Raw genomic sequence first — 19,623 nt, forward strand, 5'->3', positions numbered from 1 at the left:
GGAGATTGTTCGGACCCTTGATCTAATATGTCTTTGTACTAATTAATGTTATTCAGTTGTCATGCCTGATGTGCTGCCTATGCTCAGGAAAACGGCTCCGGAAACCAGGATCCAACACAGTCCCTCAGCGTCCAGTGCAGATGGTAAAACTCAAACGGGCTCACAAGTAAAGCGGGAGAGTACACGCTTAACGCGTTTCAAACTTTCATAGTCCTTCTTCAGAAGCTCCTGAATTACCAGTGTACGTGACCAATCGTTTTTATGTATCCACTGGGTGTGTGTTTGTAAACTTGGCTTTTATGGGAGCGCTTTTAGTTTGTATCTCTCCTTTTTCCTCTCAATCTATTTGTTAAGTGTAAAGGGATATACACTCTGAGATATATAATTTTTAGCTGCACCCGTGAATTAATCTGCGCATGTTTTTAAACTATTTCCTAATCTTAAATTAGTGACATTGTGAAATGGGATATAATGTGATTTATATGTTATATTTTGTTATTGTCTAAATCGATATAACTCAATGAAAATGTATTACTTTAAAAAATAAATAAATAAATAATACACGGTCGAGTCACATTAATATGACCACAAGCTAGTAAGACAGAGTAACTGCCCTACGTAGCAAGGACAGCAGCTAGACGGGCTAGGAGTGACTCAATAAGGTGCTGGTAAGTTGGCACAGGTACATTTTGATGGTGAGCTGCTTCACTGTAGCGTGCCGCTCGGCCCTCACGCACCTTTGGAGCCGACTTTCACCACTTACATCAATAGCACGTGGTGCTCTGCAGTTTCCACGTCAGTTATTCACAATGGTGCCGTTTGTCCAGTCACAATACACCTTCACCACAGCAGCACGCGAACAGTTCACAAACTGCGCTGTTTCAGAAATACTGTAACCCCTGGACTGAAAGCCCATAATCATCTCTTTTTCAACTCTGATAAATCGCCCCTTTTACCCATGACAGCAATGAGTGACATGTGTGCAGACGGCCTACTGCACACCTTATATACCCACCAAGCCAGCGCATGACACGCAATGTACTTCATGGGTTACAAGCTGCCGATGTCAAACGTAGGCGGTGGTCATAATAATGAGACTCGACCTTGTATGTGAAAACTCGCACAAAGTCCCGCACATCCAGCTTCTTGCACTCCATTATTTCCCCCCATGAACTAACTTGGGTATGTTTGGTAGTGTCACGACCATGTCACTGTAGTGGCTGCGAATTCAAACACACAATCATTCACTCTGACGGACAATCTGCACCTAGCAAAGGACTGGTGCGAACGATGGTTGCATCTAAAAGATGCACCAAGCTGCATTTAAGCATCTCAAAATGCTCAAAGTGGGCGTCACATTCAGAAGCACGCTTGTACACCAGGGAAGGGCTAGTAGCAATTTACTTAAAGTCACAGTCACAGACATGCGACAGGCTAAGGTGCAGACACAGACGCTGCTGCGTCCTGCAAGTGGCCAGCCTTAAAATTAAGATCAACTTAAAAGGTCAAAATTCTGTAGTAATCTATTAGGAATGTATTTACTTTTGCAGATGTTAAAGCATTTGTTTTACTGAAATTGGGACTATAACTTAATGTAGCATAGTTAGCTTATGTAAGCCTTACATGTAGCTGAATAAAAGAGTTTAGCTCAGATACTGCGTTTTGCCCACGAGGCAACCTATAAAACTCCGGAACATACTGACAATAATAAAACTTCTGAAATACACAGTATGTCTGCTTGAAAATAAGGGTGGATTACATTTGGATTTTCGATTTGCAAATATTTTTTAACAAAGTTATAATGACCTCTTATTTTTCTTTTTCAGTGGTTACTGGGATCACTCCAACTGTGGGGTCAATCCAATTCCCCATAAAATTTTAACTTTTTTGACTTTTTCATACTTTACTATCCACGTGGACTACAATTGGGAACTGTAACCTGTGCCGAGCGCATGCGAGGGGACACAGTGCACTAATTGGGGTTCCCCATCACTTTACGAAGAAAACGACACCGAAAAAAGTCCAAAAACTCATGTCGACCTTTTCACCTGTCGACTTAGTACATGTTGACCTAATGCCCATGTCGACCATCAGTGGTCGACCCAACGACCCATACCCGTCCCATAGGACTGCGAACAAAAGTCCAGCAGTCTGTGGTACCATAAGTTGCGGCACAGCAAACATTGCGGGAAATGGGATTGAACCCTATCTGCCTAAACTACATACTGAATAATGTCCAGTTATCAGTTGTTACAAATGACCATCACACTTCAGCATGCAAATAACTGTTACCAGCAAAATCATAACAAAAATAAATACTTACTATTCAAGTATCTTGGGCAATTATGTGTTTTAACAAACAAAGGAGTCACAGATCATTATCAGTGTGTAATATTTGTAAGATAAGAAAGCCTTACCATAATTACTTGGTACAAGTCCCGTTTTTCCTTTACAAGTACCTTTCCACCAATTGGTATCACTCTGAGAAAAGAAAAACGTTAGATTTGTTAAACAAATGGAAATCCAGTACAACTTAACCCCATACAAGGTGTCTATTGTGCCGAATACTTTTAAAACAATATATCACTTTAGGTTTGAGCATTTGATGACATGAGTAGATGTCCAAGGACAATCCCTTACAATAACATTAGCCTATCTCATATCAGGTATCCACTGGCATTCCATTTCAATTTTTCGCATTGGAATTAAAATGCATATGTTTGATATGTGTTACTAGTGTTTGGAACTCATTCATTGGGAGGGAATTCAACTGTGGGCGAAAGAGAGGAATTGTCGTTACCGCTGTGTTTAGGCACAGGACCCATTATACGAATTTTACAAAAAGTTCAAACTCTAATTAACTCTGTTTAGCAAAACAGATATTTCCTGGGGTCTAAATCAATCAATCACACAGGTCAAAAACCTGAGACAAACATATCTCCTGTTTACATACATACATATACAAGAATAAGGAATTCATAATTTGTAAAAGGGGAACTAAACTTACAGACATACATAGCGCTTCATAGAATTGTGAATGTGAAATATGTGAGGGCTATAAAAGCTAAGGATATTTCATAACGCGGCTAGCTATGATCGTGAGTTAATATTATTTTCTACAATGTACACCACAATTTTTTTTTCTGGTATCTGCAAAATACTTACATGTAAACATAGTGGTGGACAGTTGCGTGCCTAGCCATGGTAAGTGGTCTTACACTGAGAATTCACATTATGTGTTTTGTTTGTTGTTGTTTTTTTTCTTGGGGGGAGTAGCGGGTGTTCTAGCTTTTATATTAAAAAAGAAAAAACCTACTACACCGGTTTTGTGACGCTTTCACTTTTGTGACCAACGGCATTAGGGGCTATCATACAACTGGTGCTGTATTGGTACACTTACATATAGAAACTGAATACTTCAATAATACTCACCATGTCTGAAATGTAAAGAATATCCCCTTCATCAAAGTACAGTTCATCAGGCTGAAAATATTAAAGCAAAAACAGAAATATAGATTAAAAGATAATGAAAGTGACTTGAGAATCTATACAACAATTTATTTATACAGTATCTGCAAGCATGACTGATTGTTAGCAGAACAAGTAGTGTGCAATACAGAAAAGGAGACTTGTAAACCTGTTTGCTCTATGCACTCTGCTTTGTTGGTCTGTGGTCCAAAGAAGTAGCAGGCCTGTTCTTACTTTACATTGGCAAAAATACACTATTTCTATTGTTACATTGTACACTGTTCTATTGTTACATCATTATGTATGGGGCACGTGAAACTTAGGATAAATGGCAATATTCTAATATAAAATAATAAAAATGCAAACAAAAGATTGAAAAATAGATGTATAATTTTACAGTCAACTTGTTTTGCTAAGGATGTGGTATATTGCAAGGTTTGCTATATGAGTTAAGACAAAACAGTTTCCATGAAGCCTAAAGTTAAGCAAGTAATGAGAATCACTGCAAATTGGTAAAGAGGTGGGTTACCGTTCTAGGTTCAAACGTATACAGGGCCCGGAATACCTTCACTTGTCCTGAAAAAGAAAGGGGAGTGTAACATATCAAAAAAATGAATGAAATAATGCCAATAATTATGAATCTTTTTATGGTACAGGTTGAGTCTCCCTTATCCAAAATGCTTGGGACCAGAGGTATTTTGGATATGGGATTTTTCCGTATTTTGGAATAATTGCATACCATAGTGAGATATCATGGTGATGGGACCTAAATCTAAGCACAGAATGCATTTATGTTACATTTACACCTTATACAGACAGCCTGAAGGTCATTTTAGCCAATATTTTTTATAACTTTGTGCATTAAACAAAGTGTGTCTACATTCACACAATTCATTTATGTTTCATATACACCTTATACACACAGCCTGAAGGTCATTTAATACAATATTTTTAATAACTTTGTGTATTAAACAAAGTTTGTGTACATTGAGACATCAAAAAACAAAGGTTTCACTATCTCACTCTCACTCAAAAAAGTCCGTATTTCGGAATATTCCGTATTTCGGAATATATGGATATGGGATACTCAACCTGTATTCTAAAAATACAAATTCCAAGAAATAAAAAAAAAAAAATGTAGAAAGTGGATAACAAAAGGAAGTACTTATTACAAAGAGTGCACTCTCAGAAACAAATCATACAATGCAAATTTGTATTTTTACTGTAAGCTTATTTTTAGATTTAAAAGAACCTAACTAGATGCTTACATATAAACATTTAAACAGTAATATATTTAAGACTAAAAGATGTGTCAATACTACTTTTGTTTAATTGGTCTTACTCTTTTATTTCACCTTAAAATTTCAACACTGAATACTGTAGTTGCTGAGTGTTCTTCCATCAACTTTATTATGTAGTTTTAGGATTTAGCAATGTAAGGACATTCTACCAACGGTTCAGCATTTCCATTGTGCAACCATTTCCTCAAATGACCCAGCTGCAATAAAACACCACAGCTTTTGCTTGCATAATGTATTATCATCTAACAGATTGCATTTGTTTTTTCTTCAACACTCTACACGTGCAGTACTGGGCTATTACAGCAAAGTATGGGACAACTTGCAAAGGCGCAGAACCTACAACAATGCTTACAAAGATTTCTAGCAAAATAATATTACATTTACAAGGACTGTGGATTATTAGAGCTACACTAAAAAAGGTCTACAGTCAATAGGTCTATCACTAATGGTAGACATGCATTAGGTTGACAGGGTCAAAAGGTCGACAGTAGGAAAGGTTGATGGGACCAAAATGTTGACATGTAAATGGTCGACACAAAAAAGGTAGACAACTTTTTTTCTCTTTTTTTGGGGGGTGTTTTGTCACTTTTCTGCCACAAACAAGCCCGAATAGTGTACCACGTCCCCTCGCATGGCTTTGCGAGCCATGCTGCGCTCAGCACAAGTTACTATTCCCAGTCGTAGTCCACGTAGATGGTAAAGTATGAAAAAGTACAAAAAAAAAAAAAAATCAGGATTTTGGTACCTACCGATAAATCCCTTTCTCTGATTCCACAGGGGCCACTGGAGTACAGTTACAATGGGGAAATAGTAGGCAGTAATTGGGAGCTGGCACTTTAAAAATTCTAACACTGTGGCTAGCTCCTCCCCTACCATGTCCCCTCCAAGCCAGTCTACGTAAAACTGTGCCCGAGGAGAGCTGTAACAAACAAACTTGAATGTAGAGGAGATTAATACCGCCATGTAAACCAGGATAACACAAAAAACCAACTCTGGAACTTAACCTAACCAAAAAAAGGTTAAACTGTACCAAACAAACAGTCACATAGTGATCTGCAAACCGTTAAACCAGAAAGGAGGAACAGCGCTGGGTGGGCGTCCAGTGGCCCCTGTGGAATCGGAGTAAGGGATTTATCGGTAAGTACCAAAATCCTGATTTCTCCTTCATCCACTAGGGGCCACTGGAGTACAGTTACAATGGGGACGTCCCAGAGCTCCCAAAACGGGTGGGAGAGCGCTGAGAGTCCTGTAAGACCGCTCGGCCAAACTGCGATGCAGAGGCCGCAAACGTGTCAAACTTGTAGAATTTGACAAAGGTATGTCGGCCCGACCAAGTAGCCGCCCGACATAAAGTAGTGATGGAGACCCCACGGGCAGCCGCCCACGAAGGTCCCACCGAGCGCGTAGAGTGCGCCGAAATTGAAGATGGAGGTTCCCGAGAAGCCGCCAAATAAGCTTGTCTGATGGTTAGTCGAATCCATCGAGACAAAGTCTGTTTAGAAGCCGGCCAACCCCGGCGAGCAGCATCGTAGAGAACAAATAAGGAATCTGACTTCCGAATAGCTGAAGTCCTATCCACATAGATCTTGAGCGCCCTGACAACGTCCAATGATCTCGAATCCGGAGAGTCCCCCGAGAGTGCCGGAACCACAATAGGCTGATTGATGTGAAAATCAGACACCACCTTAGGTAGAAAAGACATACGAGTACGAAGCTCGGCCCTATCCGTATGAAACACCAGGTAAGGCGACCTACAAGAGAGAGCCCCGAGTTCCGACACACATCTAGCTGAAGCCAGCGCCAGGAGAAGAACCACCTTCCAAGTGAGATATTTGATCTCCACTGATTCCAGGGGCTCAAACAAAGAGGACTGCAGAAAGGAGAGGACCAGAGTGAGGTCCCATGGTGCTGTCGGAGGGCGGAAAGGAGGCTGTATTCGAAGCACCCCCTGAAAGAAAGTCTGAACTTCCGGCAGCAGGGCTAACTTTTTCTGAAAGAAAACCGAAAGAGCAGAGACCTGCACCTTTAGTGAACCCAGTCGTAAGCCTGCTGAAAAACCCGCCTGCAAAAACCGGAGAAGGCGGGCTAAGCAAAACACAGAAGGAGAACATTCTCGATGTTCACACCAGGCTACATAAGCCTTCCAATTCGGTAGTAGTGCGAAGATGTGACTGACTTTCTAGCCTGAAGCATAGTAGGTATAACCGTACGAGGAATCCCCTTCCTTTTCAAGATGGCTTTCTCAACAGCCACGCCGTCAAACATAGCCTGCGTAAGTCTGGATAAAGAAAAGGACCCTGCTGTAGAAGATCGTCTCGTAGTGGCAGGGGCCAAGGCTCGGCTACCGACAACAGGTGTAGGGTGGAGTACCAAACCCTGCGTGGCCAATCCGGAGCCACCAGGAGGACCAGAGCATCTTCTCTCTTGATGCGCTGCAGAACCCGCGGTAACAGTGGGAACGGAGGAAAAAGGTAAACGAACTGGAAATTCCAAGGAGCCGTGAGAGCATCCACGCCCGCCGCCGCCGGGTCCCTCGTCCGAGAGTAGTAAAGAGGCAACTGATGGTTCAGGCGGGACGCCATGAGGTCGATCTGTGGTTTTCCCCACCGGCGGACCAGTTGCCAAAACACCTGGGGATGTAGTGACCATTCTCCCGGGTGCATGTCCTGCCGGCTTAGATAGTCGGCTTCCCAATTGTCCACTCCCGGAATGAATATTGCTGAGAAGGACAGAGCATATCTCTCTGCCCAGAGGAGGATGTTGGTGACCTCCCTCATTGCTGCGCGGCTGCGAGTGCCACCCTGACGGTTGATGTACGCCACCGTCGTGGCGTTGTCGGACTGAACTCTGACCGCTCGACCGCGGAGTAGGTGATGTGCCTGAAGCAGAGCATTGTACACCGCCCTTAGTTCGAGAATGTTTATGGGGAGAGCGGATTCGTCTATTGACCAGCGCCCCTGAAACTGATGTTCCAGGGTCACTGCCCCCCAGCCTCTCAGACTGGCGTCCGTGGTGAGGAGAGTCCAATCCCATACCCCGAACCGCCTTCCTTCCAACAGATGCGTCGACTGGAGCCACCAGAGAAGCGACGACCGGGCCTTTGGTGATAGTGTCACCCTTTGATGAAGGAACAGATGAGATCCTGACCACTGATGTAGAAGACACAGCTGAAACAGTCGAGAATGGAAGCGACCGTACGGGAGAGCTTCGAATGCTGCTACCATTTTTCCCAGAAGGCGAATGCACAGATACACTGACACCCGACGGTGTCGAAGAACCGACCTTACCAGAGTCTGCAGAGACAGGATCTTGTCCTGAGGCAGGAAAACCTTCTGAAGGACCGTGTAGAGAATCATCCACAGAAACAAAAGCCGTTGTGAGGGGTATAAGTGAGACTTCGGGAAATTCAGGATCCACCCGTGACGAATCAGAAGGTCCTGTGTCATCCGGATATTCTGAAGCAACAGTTCTGCCGAGCTCGCTTTTATCAGTAGATCGTCCAGATAGGGAACAATCGTCACACCCTGCTTCCGAAGTAGGGCCATCATGACCGCCATGACCTTTGTGAACACTCTGGGAGCAGAAGAGAGACCGAAAGGAAGGGCCTGGAACTGGAAATGAGCGTCCCGTATTGCGAACCGGAGAAACGCCTGATGAGGAGGCCAAATGGGAACATGTAAGTATGCATCCTTGATGTCTAGGGATGCCAGAAACTCGTTTCTTTCCAACCCCGCAATAACAGACTGAAGGGACTCCATCTTGAACTTGAATACCCTCAAATACGGATTGAGATCCTTCAAGTTCAGGATTGGCCTGACTGAGCCGTCCGGCTTCGGTACAAGAAACAGGCTTGAGTAATAGCCCTGCTTCTGAAGATGAGAGGGAACAGGGATCACCACCCTTGCGGATAGAAGCTTCTGGACTGCTGCCTGTAAGGCAACTCCTCGGTTGTCAGAAACTGGCAAACCCGTGGTAAAAAAACGCTGGGGCAGTTGTTCCTGAAACACGAGCTTGTAACCGCAAGAGATTAGATCCCGGACCCAAGCGTCTGGGCAGGACTGTATCCAGACCTCCTTGAAATACCACAGATGAGCTCCCACCCTGTGATCCCCCAGGTGGGAGGGAAGCCCGTCATGCGGTGGTAGTGGCAGAGGACTTAACCTCTGACTGGGCTGAGGTTGCGGAGCCTCTACCCCTGCCGCCGCCTCTACCTCTATGGCCACGGAAGGCAGAAGCTCCACCCCTGGCCTGGCCTCGAAACCTGGAAGGGGCACGAAAGGATCGAAAAGAGGGACCCCTATATGGCCTGCGAGTAGTTGGAGCAGCAGAAGGAAGATAAGTTGACTTACCTCCGGTGGCCTGAGAGATCCAGGCATCCAGATCCTTACCAAACAGAAACTCACCCGCAAAGGGCAACGCTTCTGCCGCCCTTTTGGATTCCGTATCTGCCTGCCACTGCCGGAGCCAGAGAGCTCTGCGGGCCGCAATTGCTAAAGCGGAAATTCTAGCTCCTAGAATACCTATGTCCTTGGACGCCTCGCAAAGGTAAAGGGCTGATTCGCGGATGTGTTCCGCCAACTCTATCAATTGATCCGCTGGTAACTCGTCACGAATTCCAGAGGACAAATGCTCCGCCCAAGCTTCGATCGCCTTGTTGACCCAACAACCTACCTGCGCCGGGCGATGCAATACCCCTGCTGCAGAGTAAATATTCTTTAAGGTAGATTCCAACTTCCTATCTGACGCCTCCTTAAGCGAAGTTGCCCCCGGAACCGGTAGGACCGTCTTTTTGGACAGATGAGACACCGAAGGATCCACAATCGGAGAGGTCTCATAACGTGTCCTGCTACCTGCGGGAAAAGGGTAGGAAGACAACAGCTTTCTTGATACCTGAAATTTTGCGTCTGGATGTTTCCAGGCAGCCATTATGAGCGCATCCAGCTCCTCCGAAACTGGAAAGGTCACCGGCAGGCCTTGGTTGGTGCCAAACCTTGAAGGGCGTAAGGTGTCTTGCTCCGTCTCCTCCACCTGTAATACTGAGCGAATAGCAGTAATAAGAGCCTCTATACCCTGAGCTACTGGTTCAGAGTCTCCGTACACCTGATCCTCATCAGTATCCTGTATATCAGCATCCTGAACATCCCGCCTCATCTAATTGAGGCATATCATCGTCAAAGTCCTGCAACACAGAGGCTAGCAATCTCTTTTTAGAAGCCTGTTGAGGGGGGCTAAAGGACGGGGCTTGGGAAGGGATCACAGCCCTAGAAAGCCCTTCTACGGACTTTGCTAATGAGACTGCCCATGCAGGTTCTGGCTCCGGTACCTGGACAAGCTGTCGGAACCGGGCCGCCTCCCTGTCTTCCCGAGAGGCTTTAAGTTCCCCAGTCAGCAGGGACATCACCTCTGTGAGTTGTGTCGTCCATGTTGGGACGCTTTGGGGTTCTGAGGAGGGCTGAGCCGATGACTCCTCACCTAAAACCAGAATTTGCTTTTGTGTTGCCTTGGAGCCTTTATTGGCCATGGCAGCACCTACCCTTGAGACCCTTCCCCCACAGGGGAACAGCAATAGTAGAATGGGTGGGAGGGGGGGGAAGCCGGGAAAAAAAAGCAGCCACAGCAGCCCAATCTGTCCTGCACGATACTCTGTGCAGTGACAGGCTAACTGAAAGTTACACTAGTGCCTGCAGTGCCCCCGAGTGCCCCCCTTCCCCACTGTAACAGCTCACTGTGTCCGTGGCCGCCATCCGTCCCGCGCTGTAGACAGGAAATGCTCCGGAGCGCGCGCTACATCCGGGCGCGCAGAGCGGGATTAAGCCCCGCCCCCCTGCTCAAAGGCGCCAAGTTTAAACATGCTGTTCGCCGCTTTGCCGGATCCCCGTAGCGGCTGTGAGCCGCGCTGGCGGGGATCCGAGCAGGGAGGGAGGAGGGAGGAGGGGAGGGAGGAGGGAGGAGGGGAGGGGGGGGGTGGCGGGGGGGGGGGGGCAGCGGATTAAATAAATAAATAAAATAATAATAAAATTAATAAAAGTCTGTGAGAGGTGGGGGTGCGCTGTGTCAGACAGTTACCCCCTTACAATCCCATTCAAACCCCCCTTTGAGTAGATGGTCACCATCACTGGGGGGAAGAGGTACACACTCACCTTTCAGTGGTGGAGGGTGGCCCCGACACGCGCCGCACGCAGCGGTGTCCGGCCGCTGATACTCACCGCTGCCTTGCTGACGGAAATCTTCTGCTGGATGGAGTGGCCCCGACACGCGCCGCACGCAGCGGTGTCCGGCCATCTCAGGAGAGCTCAGCGTCTCCCTCAGCCGGGGCCCATCCCGAGCCGCACGCAGCTGCGATGGGACCCCGCCGGCAGCTCCCGCAGTGCAGACTGGCAGTGGCAGAGCTGCCAGTCTGTGAGTGTGTGAAAGAAAAAGAAAAATAATAAAGAAAAAATAAAAAATTCTTTCAGCTAAACCCAAGTGAACCAGCTCCCTTGGGCACAAATTAAAGACTGGCTTGGAGGGGACATAGTAGGGGAGGAGCTAGCCACAGTGTTAGAATTTTTAAAGTGCCAGCTCCCAATTACTGCCTACTATTTCCCCATTGTAACTGTACTCCAGTGGCCCCTAGTGGATGAAGGAGAAAAGAAAGAACTTGTGTCTACCATATGTGTGTCGACCTTTTGACCCTGTCGAATTTTTGAACTGTCTACATTTTACATGTCAACCTTTTGACCTAATGCATGTCTACGATTAGTGGTAGACCTTTTTAGTGTAGATCTATAGTCCGGACATCCTGTAAAAATAAGAATTTACTTACCGATAATTCTATTTCTCGGAGTCCGTAGTGGATGCTGGGGTTCCTGAAAGGACCACAGGGAAAAGCGGCTCCGCAGGAGACAGGGCACAAAAAGTAAAGCTTTAGGATCAGGTGGTGTGCACTGGCTCCTCCCCCTATGACCCTCCTCCAAGCCTCAGTTAGGTACTGTGCCCGGACGAGCGTACACAATAAGGAAGGATTTATGAATCCCGGGTAAGACTCATACCAGCCACACCAATCACACTGTACAACCTGTGATCTGAACCCAGTTAACAGTATGATAACAGCGGAGCCTCTGAAAAGATGGCTCACAACAATAATAACCCGATTTTTGTAACTATGTACAAGTAATGCAGATAATCCGCACTTGGGATGGGCGCCCAGCATCCACTACGGACTCCGAGAAATAGAATTATCGGTAAGTAAATTCTTATTTTCTCTATCGTCCTAGTGGATGCTGGGGTTCCTGAAAGGACCATGGGGATTATACCAAAGCTCCCAAACGGGCGGGAGAGTGCGGATGACTCTGCAGCACCGAATGAGAGAACTCCAGGTCCTCCTTAGCCAGGGTATCAAATTTGTAGGATTTTACAAACGTGTTTGCCCCTGATTAAATAGCCGCTCGGCAAAGTTGTAAAGCCGAGACCCCTCGGGCAGCCGCCCAAGATGAGCCCACCTTCCTTGTGGAATGGGCATTTACATATTTTGGCTGTGGCAGGCCTGCCACAGAATGTGCAAGCTGAATTGTATTACACATCCAACTAGCAAAAGTCTGCTTAAAAGCAAGAGCACCCAGTTTATTGGGTGCATACAGGATAACAGCAAGTCATTTCTCCTGACTTCAGCCGTCCTGGAACCTATATTTTCAGGGCCCTGACCACATCTAGCAACTTGGAGTCCTCCAAGTCCCTAGTAGGCGCAAGACACCACAATAAGCTGGTTCAGGTTAAACACTGACACCACCTTAGGGAGAGAACTGGGGACGAGTCCGCAGCTCTGCCCTGTCCGAATGGACAAACAGATATGGGCTTTTTTGAGAAAAAAACCACCAATTTGACACTCGCCTGGTCCAGGCCAGGTCCAAGAGCATGTTCACTTTTCATGTGAGATGCTTCAAATCCACAGATTTGACTGGTTTTAAACCAATGTGTTTTGAGGAATCCCAGAACTACGTTGAGATCCCACAGTGCCACTGGAGGCACAAAATGGGGTTGTATATGCAATACTCCCTTGACAAACTTCTGGACTTCAGGAACTGAAGCCAATTCTTTCTGGAAGAAAAAACGACAGGGCCGAAATTTGAACCTTAATGGACCCCAATTTGAGGCCCATAGACACTCCTGTTTGCAAGAAATGCAGGAATCGACCGAGTTGAGATTTCTTCGTGGAGCCTTCCTGGCCTCACACCACGCAACATATTTTCGCCACATGTGGTGATAATGTTGTGCGGTCACCTCCTTTCTGGCTTTGACCAGGGTAGGAATGACCTCTTCCTGAATGCCTTTTCCCTTAGGATCCGGCGTTCCACCGCCATGCCGTCAAACGCAGCTGCGGTAAGTCTTGGAACAGACAAGGTACTTGCTGAAACAAGTCCCTTCTTAGCGGCAGAGGCCATAAGTCCTCTGTGAGCATCTCTTGAAGTTCCGGGTACCAAGTCCTTCTTGGCCAATCCGGAGCCATGAGTATAGTTCTTACTCCTCTACGTCTTATAATTCTCAGTACCTTAGGTATGAAAAGCAGAGGATGGAACACATACACCGACTGGTACACCCACGGTGTTACCAGAAAAGTCCACAGCTATTGCCTGAGGGTCTCTTAACCTGGCGCAATACCTGTCCCGTTTTTTGTTCAGACGGGACGCCATCATGTCCACCTTTGGTAATTCCCAACGGTTTACAATTATGTGGAAAACTTCCCCATGAAGTTCCCACTCTGCCGGGTGGAGGACGTGCCTACTGAGGAAGTCTGCTTCCCAGTTTCCATTCCCGGAATGAAAAACTGCTGACAGTGCTATCACATGATTTTCCGCCCAGCGAAAAGTCCTTGCAGTTTTTGCCACTGCCCTCCTGCTTCTTGTGCCGCCCTGTCTATTTACGTGGGCGACTGCCGTGATGTTCTATCCCACTGGATCAATACCGGCTGACCTTGAAGCAGAGGTCTTGCTAAGCTTAGAGCATTATAAATTTACCCTTAGCTATATTTATGTGGAGAAAAATCTCCAGACTTGATCACACTCCCTGGAAATTTTTTCCTTGTGTGACTGCTCCCCAGCCTCTCGGGCTGGCCTCCGTGGTCACCAACATCCAAAACTGAATGCCGAATCTGCGGCCCTCTAGAAGATGAGCACTCTGTAACCACCACAGGAGAGACACCCTTGTCCTTGGATATAGGGTTATCCGCTGATGCATCTGAAGATGCGATCCGGACCATTTGTCCAGCAGATCCCACTGAAAAGTTCTTGCATGAAATCTGCCGACTGGAATTGCTTCGAAGGAAGTCACCATTTTTTTTACCATGGCCCTTGTGCAATGATGCACTGATTTTAGGAGGTTCCTGACTAGCTCGGATAACTCCCTGGCTTTCTCTTCCGGGAGAAACACCTTTTTCTGGACTGTGTCCAGAATCATCCCTAAGCACAGGAGACTTGTTGTCGGGATCAGCTGCGATTTTGGAATCTTTAGAATCCACCCCTGCTGTTGTAACAGTATCCGAGATAGTGCTACTCCGACCTCCAACTGTTCCCTGGACTTTGCCCTTATCAGGAGATCGTCCAAGTAAGGGATAATTAAGACGCCTTTTCTTCGAAGAAGAACCATCATTTCGGCCATTACCTTGATAAAGACCCGGGGTGCCGTAGACAATCCAAACGGCAGCGTCTGAAACTGATAGTGACAGTTTTATACCACGAACCTGAGGTACCCTTAGTGATAAGGGCAAATTTGGGACATGGAGGTAAGCATCCCTGATGTCTCGGGACACCAGATAGTCCCCTTCTTCCCGGTTCGTTATCACTGCTCTGAGTGACTCCATCTTGAGTTGAACCTTTGTAAGTGTTCAAATTTTTTTAGATTTAGAATAGGTCTCACCTAGCCTTCTGGCTTCAGTACCACAATATAGTGTGGAATAATACCCCTTTTCTTGTTGTAGGAGGGGTAATTTTAATTATCACCTGCTGGGAATACAGCTCGTGAATTTTTTCCCATACTGCCTCCTTGTCGGAGGGAGACCTTGGTAAAGCAGCCTTCAGGAGCCTGCGCAGGGGAAACGTCTCGACATTCCAAACTGTACCCCTGGAATACTACTTGTAGGATCCAGGGGTCCTATACGGTCTCAGCGTCATGCTGAGAGCTTGTCAGAAGCGGTGGAACGCTTCTGTTCCTGGGAATGGGCTGCCTGCTGCAGTCTTCTTCCCTTTCCTCTATCCCTGGGCAGATATGACTCTTATAGGGACGAAAGGACTGAAGCTGAAAAGACGGTGTCTTTTTCTGCAGAGATGTGACTTAGGGTAAAAACGGTGGATTTTCCAGCAGTTGCCGTGGCCACCAGGTCCGATGGACCGACCCCAAATAACTCCTCTTCCTTTATACGGCAATACACCTTTGTGCCGTTTGGAATCTGCATCACCTGACCACTGTCGTGTCCATAAACATCTTCTGGCAGATATGGACATCGCACTTACTCTTGATGCCAGAGTGCAAATATCCCTCTGTGCATCTCGCATATATAGAAATACATCCTTTAAATGCTCTATAGTCAATAAAATACTGTCCCTGTCATGGGTATCAATATTTTTAGTCAGGGAATCCGACCAAGCCACCCCAGCTCTGCACATCCAGGCTGAGGCGATCGCTGGTCGCAGTATAACACCAGTATGTGTGTATATACTTTTTATGATATTTTTCCAGCCTCCTGTCAGCTGGTTCCTTGAGGACGGCCCTATCTATAGACGGTACCGCCACTTGTTCTGATAAGCGTGTGAGCGCCTTATCCACCCTAAGGGGTGTTTCCCAACGCGCCCTAACTTCTGGCGGGAAAGGGTATACCGCCCATATTTTCTATCGGGGGGAACCCACGCATCATCACACACTTCATTTAATTTTTCTGATTCAGGAAAAACTACGGTAGTTTTTTCACATCCCACATAATACCCTCTTTTGTGGTACTTGTAGTATCAGAAATATGTAACACCTCCTTCATTGCCCTTAACGTGTGGCCCTAATAAGGAATACGTTTGTTTATTCACCGTCGACACTGGATTCAGTGTCCCTGTCTGTGTCTGTGTCGACCGACTAAAGTAAACGGGCGTTTTAAAACCCCTGACGGTGTTTTTGAGACGTCTGGACCGGTACTAATTGTTTGTCGGCCGTCTCATGTCGTCAACCGACCTTGGCTCGTGTTGACATTATCACGTAATTCCCTAAATAAGCCATCCATTCTGGTGTCGACTCCCTAGAGAGTGACATCACCATTACAGGCAATTGCTCCGCCTCCTCACCAACATCGTCCTCATACAGGTCGACACACACGTACCGACACACAGCACACACACAGGGAATGCTCTGATAGAGGACAGGACCCACTAGCCCTTTGGAGAGACAGAGGGAGAGTTTGCCAGCACACACCAAAAACGCTATAATTATATAGGGACAACCTTATATAAGTGTTTTCCCTTATAGCATCTTTTTTATAGATTTCTAACGCCAAATTAGTGCCCCCCCTCTCTGTTTTAACCCTGTTTCTGTAGTGCAGTGCAGGGGAGAGCCTGGGAGCCTTCCCTCCAGCCTTTCTGTGAGGGAAAATGGCGCTGTGTGCTGAGGAGATAGGCCCCGCCCCTTTTTCGGCGGCCTCGTCTCCCGCTCTTAACGGATTCTGGCAGGGGTTAAATATCTCCATATAGCCCCCGGAGGCTATATGTGAGGTATTTTTAGCCAAAAAAGGTTTTCATTTGCCTCCCAGGGCGCCCCCCTCCCAGCGCCCTGCACCCTCAGTGACTGCCGTGTGAAGTGTGCTGAGAGGAAAATGGCGCACAGCTGCAATGCTGTGCGCTACCTTAAGAAGACTGAGGAGTCTTCTGCCGCCGATTCTGGACCTCTTCTCGTTTCAGCATCTGCAAGGGGGCCGGCGGCGAGGCTCCGGTGACCATCCAGGCTGTACCTGTGATCGTCCCTCTGGAGCTAATGTCCAGTAGCCAAGAAGCCAATCCATCCTGCACGCAGGTGAGTTCACTTCTTCTCCCCTAAGTCCCTCGTTGCAGTGATCCTGTTGCTAGCAGGACTCACTGTAAAATAAAAAACCTAAGCTAAACTTTTCTAAGCAGCTCTTTAGGAGAGCCACCTAGATTGCACCCTTCTCGGCCGGGCACAAAAATCTAACTGAGGCTTGGAGGAGGGTCATAGGGGGAGGAGCCAGTGCACACCACCTGATCCTAAAGCTTTACTTTTTGTGCCCTGTCTCCTGCGGAGCCGCTTTTCCCTGTGGTCCTTTCAGGAACCCCAGCATCCACTAGGACGATAGAGAAACAAAGGGTACAGCACTTTCAGAAACAGTTTTAAAGATTAAGAGTGGTTGCCTTTAAATGTAAATAAATACTGTCTGTGTCTATTCTTGAAGACCTTTTTAAACTTTACAGCTATATTTCTTCTTAAATTAGTGACAAAAATAGAGTATTCAAACACCAATACAAGTGAATGCATAAATATGCTCAATACATGAATATATAAGTAGCAGCATATCAACTATATACATGAATAGACTAATCTGGTGATCCTGGAAGTCAGGCTTGTCCCTTATAGTGCTAGAGTGACTCTTACTATATTTAATTTACGAATAGCAGTAGACATTTTAATAGAAATCACTTAGACCTCCTTATGTGGCCTATTTATATAATACTATTCTCTATTTTTTTATTTTTTTTTCATTTATTCATAATAAGAGTATAATTGGTGAGTAAATGTGTAACATTTATTCAATTACTGTTGCTAAAAAATTACTTTGTTTCACTATAAAATAACCATTTTCAAGCACATTTTTGATGTTCTTGTAGTCCTGAATTATCTTTAAAAATATAAGGCTCCAAATGTTGTGATAGTTAGTTTAAAGCTTAGTATTATTATTTATTAATAGTAACTTATATAACAACATCATATTTTGTTGTGCTTTACAGTTGGGAACAAACAGTAATAAAACAAGACTGGGTAAGAACAGCCAAATATAGATGTATGAGGGCCCTGCTTGCAAGCTTACAATCTATAGGAAATGTATTGACACACAAGGGTAGGTGCTAACTATTGCATAATGGTCCAGATAGATTAATAGGATGTATGATCCACTCACACAGGAATGTTTGCCAAGGGTCTGAAGGATGTGACAGTGAACACAGAGAAAATATGTAAAGTTATGTGTACTGTAGGGAGGGGAGCGTAGCAGTAGATTTACCGACGGACACAATACAGACGGCCATTGACCGACAGTCAAAATACTCACATGGTCAAAATACAGACATTCATTATGCAGACAAGTTCAAATGCCGACAGTCAGAAATCCGACATTTGAAATGCCGACATGCGTTTTTAAGGAATTCTTGTCCAAAACCAGACTTGTTCATACTTTACCATCCCAGTGGACCTGGCGGGGCAATATAATAGTGTGCCCGAAGCATGGCGAGTGCAGCGAGCCAAGCGAAGGGACGCGGTACACTTAGGTCGACATGGACACAGTCTATGTTGACATTGACACAAAAAAAACAGAAAAACTCATGTCAGCATTTCAAATGTTGGTATTATATGTCTGCATTTTGAACACGTTGACATAATGAATGTCTGTATTTTGACTGTCCGGATTATGACCGTTGGTATTGTGTCAGTCGGTAAATCATGCTGAACCTAGAGAGGATGTAATTAGGTAAAAATAAGAATTTACTTACCGATAATTCTATTTCTCGTAGTCCGTAGTGGATGCTGGGAACTCCGTAAGGACCATGGGGAATAGCGGCTCCGCAGGAGACAGGGCACATCTAAAGAAAGCTTTAGGATCACCTGGTGTGCACTGGCTCCTCCCCCTATGACCCTCCTCCAAGCCTCAGTTAGGATACTGTGCCCGGACGAGCGTACACAATAAGGAAGGATTTTGAATCCCGGGTAAGACTCATACCAGCCACACCAATCACACTGTACAACTTGTGATCTGAACCCAGTTAACAGCATGATAATAGAGAAGCCTCTATAAAAGATGGCTCACTACAACAATAACCCGAATTTTTTGGTAACAATAATTATGTACCAGTATTGCAGACAATCCGCACTTGGGATGGGCGCCCAGCATCCACTACGGACTACGAGAAATAGAATTATCGGTAAGTAAATTCTTATTTTCTCTGACGTCCTAGTGGATGCTGGGAACTCCGTAAGGACCATGGGGATTATACCAAAGCTCCCAAACGGGCGGGAGAGTGCGGATGACTCTGCAGCACCGAATGAGAGAACTCCAGGTCCTCCTCAGCCAGGGTATCAAATTTGTAGAATTTTACAAACGTATTTGCTCCTGACCAAGTAACTGCTCGGCAAAGTTGTAAAGCCGAGACCCCTCGGGCAGCTGCCCAAGATGAGCCCACCTTCCTTGTGGAGTGGGCATTTTAAGATTTTTGGCTGTGGCAGGCCTGCCACAGAATGTGCAAGCTGAATTGTACTACAAATCCAACGAGCAATCGTCTGCTTAGAAGCAGGAGCACCCAGTTTGTTGGGTGCATACAGGATAAACAGCGAGTCAGATTTTCTGACTCCAGCCGTCCTGGAAAACATATATTTACAGGGCCCTGACCACGTCAAGCAACTTGGAATCCTCCAAGTCCTTAGTAGCCGCAGGTACCACAATAGGTTGCTTCATGTGAAATGCAGAAACCACCTTAGGTAGAAATTGAGGACAAGTCCTCAATTCTGCCCTGTCAGAATGAAATATTAAATAAGGGCTTTTATATGATAAAGCCGCCAATTCTGACACACGCCTGGCTGAAGCCAGGGCTAACAGCATCGTCACCTTCCATGTGAGATATTT

General features: G+C 45.9%; 1 protein-coding gene across 2 annotated transcripts in view; it reads right to left on the bottom strand.

Moving 5' to 3' along the window:
- OSTF1 (osteoclast stimulating factor 1) overlaps window positions 1–19,623 on the bottom strand; it is a 126,117-nt gene that overhangs the window by 42,514 nt on the left and 63,980 nt on the right. For both annotated transcript variants that reach the window (XM_063913859.1, XM_063913858.1), the window contains exons 2-4: window positions 3,998–4,044; window positions 3,433–3,483; window positions 2,418–2,481 (exon numbers count right to left, since the gene is read on the bottom strand). In XM_063913859.1, coding sequence (XP_063769929.1) covers window positions 2,418–2,481; window positions 3,433–3,483; window positions 3,998–4,044 — 162 coding nt within the window. The remainder of the gene's footprint in view (window positions 1–2,417; window positions 2,482–3,432; window positions 3,484–3,997; window positions 4,045–19,623) is intronic.

Source organism: Pseudophryne corroboree, chromosome 1 (genome assembly GCF_028390025.1).
Source record: "Pseudophryne corroboree isolate aPseCor3 chromosome 1, aPseCor3.hap2, whole genome shotgun sequence".
Classification (NCBI taxonomy): Eukaryota; Metazoa; Chordata; class Amphibia; order Anura; family Myobatrachidae; genus Pseudophryne; species Pseudophryne corroboree.